This window comes from Buceros rhinoceros, unplaced genomic scaffold (genome assembly GCF_000710305.1).
Source record: "Buceros rhinoceros silvestris isolate BGI_N320 unplaced genomic scaffold, ASM71030v1 scaffold24499, whole genome shotgun sequence".
Classification (NCBI taxonomy): Eukaryota; Metazoa; Chordata; class Aves; order Bucerotiformes; family Bucerotidae; genus Buceros; species Buceros rhinoceros.
Genome location: NW_010431368.1, coordinates 9,945 through 14,348, shown reverse-complemented (window position 1 = coordinate 14,348; position 4,404 = coordinate 9,945). Strand labels below are relative to the sequence as shown.

At 43.7% G+C, this 4,404-nt stretch overlaps 1 protein-coding gene across 1 annotated transcript in view; it reads right to left on the bottom strand.

The window, feature by feature from the left end:
* Window positions 1-4,404, bottom strand: part of TYRO3 (TYRO3 protein tyrosine kinase) — a 37,877-nt gene that overhangs the window by 26,434 nt on the left and 7,039 nt on the right. The window contains exon 4 of the mRNA XM_010143418.1: window positions 1,637-1,723. Coding sequence (XP_010141720.1) covers window positions 1,637-1,723 — 87 coding nt within the window. The remainder of the gene's footprint in view (window positions 1-1,636; window positions 1,724-4,404) is intronic.

Genomic DNA, 4,404 nt, shown 5'->3' with positions numbered 1-4,404 from the left:
TCCTGCTGACGTCCTTGTCAGGAGCTTTGCTTTAATTTTAACAGGGGCTGTACTACATCTTCAAAACTTTTGCTCTTTAGAAAAGCCTCGTCACTTCCCTAAGTTAATAACTACTCTTCTAGACATTATCTTTGAGGCATTACAGTTAGAACTTTCACGACTACAGCACTGGCCTTGCTATTTAAAACCTGGGTTTTTATCTCTAGGACACGCCACATACTGGTGCAACATTTACCGAATCACTTAAGCTTGGTCTTCCTCAGTTCTAAAGAGTGTGTGTGATGGTGTCCCTCCCAAATAGGTTCTGTGGATTCATCAGTTGATGACTGACCCCTGTGGAGCACTTTTGACTAAACATAAGTGCTGGGAAACGCAAGAATTTTGAGGCCTTTACTCCATCATCTCATTAATAGTTTACAAAAAACCAAACCAAACCTCTGTTAACAAAAAAAGAACAAAGCTTGTTTATGCTAAGTGTTATTTCAAATTACAGCTTGGTGATATTTTTTAAAGCATTTTAAAGCTTTGTGAACTAAATTCTATCCCAGAATAAAAATATCCGTAGAAGATATATTCCACAACAACTAATCCCCCTGTGCAGACAAGCCTTTAAGGCAACAACTCCAAACATTTTTAAATTAAGTTATAAATCTTACTAGTCCAGCATACTTCATTCTTCACATAGCAGTAACCGCAACGTGCTGAAGAAATACACACTGTAAGAGCAGGAGATCTATAGCTGGATTTTCAGCCATCCTTTAATGAATATTAGCTAATACAACCGAGAGTTCTGATTCAGACATAAACACTTGCTCTTATTTCAGCTGAGCAGTAAGTTACCACTTGGAACAAATGATTTTTGTGACATGCCTCTCCTGGAACTGATAATCATGTAATTTAATGCGCATTAAAGTGTGAATAAAAATTCAAATGCAGAAGCATCTCAACATGAAGAGAAGGGGAAGAGCTGGTTGCTCTCATTATCCCCATTTCAGTCACTTGGAGGAACAGAGGAAACGTGACACCAGCTTAGGGACTTCCAGATGACAACTGGTCACGCAAAGGCTACGAATTACTTGTTTTGAATGAGTTTTTAAAGAGCAAACTAGACAACTAGACAAACTAGAGCAAATTAGACAACTCAAATCCATAAAAATACTGTGGATAAGCATAAGCAGACCTTACTGGCCGCTGGTGATCGTCTTTCTTGTCTTTTCTCAGCACCTTATGTGATGATGCCAACTGAAGCACGCCAAAGTAATGGCCTCTTTAGTTCGAACAAGAACCATTTACCTCCAAGAGGGAAAGGCTTCCACAGCTACAAATTTATATCCAGCTTCACCTCTCACAAGCAATTTGACTGCTCTGACTCTCTCCTTTTCAAAGGAAAACTGTTATTTGACATTACATTTCCACTCCTGAATCAGATGAGGTTTATTTTCATCAGCCTGGGACACAGCCCTGCATAGCAAGCGGGAATTACTGTTACAGCACAAAGCATTGTTGTGACTGCTGAGAGCTCCAGCCGGTGCTGGCTGCTGGCGGCTTTGAGACAACCCCTTGCATTAAGGAGCCCTACTTCCCCTCCCCAGAGAGCAAAACCAAGTGCCTTGCCCATTCTCTTGTGTTCTCTCACCTTTAATTTGAACAGTGGCTGTCCGAGATGAAGACAATCCCTTTACGTTGTGAGCTTCGCAGGAGAAAACTGTGCTTTGATTAATACCTGGAGATCAGCCAAAGAAAGGAAAGGAAACACAGCTATATAATCCAGCTTCAATCTTCAGCAGAATTTCAATTATGTGTGACATCCGGCTCAAGCTGTACAGGGAATTGGAGGGCTGAGCTGGGTGCCAATCAAAGGCACGTGGAATTCAGTGTAATGAACGTGCTAAACATTTTTAATGGAGCAAGTGTGGAAATGTAGAAGAGTTTCCATGGGAGCTTTGGAAAGCACTGAAAAAGAAGGATGAATCTGGCAGAACAGCAACTCACAGTGCTCAGTAGGTGTTCACTTCTCACATTGTAGTGAGCATCTCTGGAGCAAAGATCATGCCGAACCACGTCCTCGTACCACGTCCAGTGCTTTGGACCCCAGCCTGCCACCTGGGCAACCACCGCCTTCTAACTGGGCTATAAGCCCAGGCAAACTTTCAAACAGACACTGCAGATTTCAAGCTAATGCCCACCCGTCCCTCACTTTGCATCAGACTTTCAGAGACCTGCAAAGGAAGTGAAAGTAAAATGCTACTTCATCAGCACTGAGGCACTTTCCAGGGATGATATCATACAAGCGAGGATTATGCTTCCTCTATTCTGCGAGCATCCATCCACCCCACAGGGTCTGAACATGGCATCATACTTATGGCTGGCTTCTCCGGGATGCATGTAAATAATGCTAATTAATCAGAATTGAGCGAGATTTGCAGTGCTGCCTGGAAAAGCGTGTCCAACATAGATTTTCACTCGACTTGGCCCTCAGTTGCCTTATAGGGCCCTATCTCAGAGTAGTTATGGATTGGCACACCAAGAGCATAACGGTTTAGGAAAGAAAAAGATTTCAGAGCTCCACTGAGCAGCTCGTACATTCTCTGTCTTTGCCCTTTGATTCATCTCCCAAGCCCAAGATCAATAGCACTGCGAAGAGGGTATAGTGGAAGAGGAACCACTATAAAAATGAAAGATCAAAGTATTTCAGCTTCTTCCACTTCCCCCAGTGAACCAGAAAAAAGTGCTGCCAGCAGGCTGAAGCCCAGGCAGCAGAGAAGAACAGCACCTGATGTGTTCCAACGACAGAAACAGACACAGCCCTGCCCTGAGGAACACACACAACTCGCCACAAACCAAGATCGCCTTGCTCTCTAGCACGACCGCCAGCACTGCTTTCCAAATGCAACAATCCTCTTACCAAACCAGCTGTTTGCTGAACCTTCTAAATGTTTGCTATAAAATACTAGTAAGAATATAAAATACTAGTTAGTATTTGATTATTTTCTTCAGAATTTGATATTTTCTTTAGCAAGCAATGCTTGTTTTCTTACCAACTGTCTTTTTTTACATGCTTTAGCAATCCAACCATGCAGCTTGTGTCCTGCTACATTTTTTTCCATTGCAAAGACAAAATCTCCCCAAGGGACACCCCAAAGAACATTGAAAGCGGCAAAGAAAGGTGCTAGTGACAAACACACGTAACAACAATTCCACTGGAGAATCAGTAGGAGCAGATGCCCCTTCAGACCACTGCCACTCATGCCACTGCCCCACAAGTTTTGTGAGGCACCGTGGGAAGAGCTCCGTGGAGGAAGGGAGACTTTGTTCTCTGTTGTTTTTCCCCTCTCAACTACCAGTCTTTTCAGTTTCCATTTCAACAAGCAGATTACATCAGATGGGAGCAGTTTTCATTTCCAACTTGGAACAGCATCGAGTGGCTATGTAAGAGAGGGAGCAGATGATAAAACCATTGCAAATCACAAACCAGGTTTTGATTTGCATATAAATTAGGTTCTAAGGGAAGGCTTAATAGGATTGGATAACTCAAAGGATGGCCAAAGATTTACAGAAAGAAACTCCCCCTAGGCGTAACTGTATTAACACTGATGAAGAGGCCCCAGAGATGACTCTTAGTCATAAAACCTTTTATTTCTAAATAGCTAGTTCAGCTTTTTCTCAGGGCTGCTGAGAATAATAAAACAGCAGCAAAGAGAAGAAGTAACACAAAGCAGTCAGGCAACTAACTAGAACAAAGTTCCTTTCGGAGATAACTGTAATAGCTGCGGTCATGTCCTGGTAGAGCAACACTGCCCTTCCCTGCGAGTGGGCTGAAGAGAGACCGGAACACCTACCGGCTCCTGAGTTTTTCAGCTGACACAGCTGGGGAAGGTGGTCTTACCACCAGGCACCTAGTGCCTGCTCTAGGGCAAACCTCGGTCTCCGAGCATATCGCCCAGCCCACCTCAGCACCAATACAACCACTCTAAAAGTGTCAAACAGTTACACATGGTGGTGAGGTTTTAACGATAAGAGCATCCAGAAAGCCTGCAAGAACAGAGAGGGAGGGGAAGAGAGGGAAAAGCAGTGCATGACATGGCTGTGCACTGAAGGAGAAGGCAGCATCTGTTACATGTGAATGCTTGGAGATTTCCAAGCCAAATGTCACCAACCGAGTCACTTAATATAACCACAAAGACTCTCCATGAGGTGGAACAAAAGAGGCATCCAATTCATCACCTGTCCAGCAGTGCATTTACCACAGTGCCAACCCCACCCAAGCTCTCTAAGAGCCTGTGCATCTCAAGTCAGCAGAAAATACTCAAAGCAATGATCAGACCTCAGGATGAACTGGGTTTGCACGTGCTCATGATCTCTCAACCCTCAATGTACAGTCAAAGACCATTCTCACGCTACATG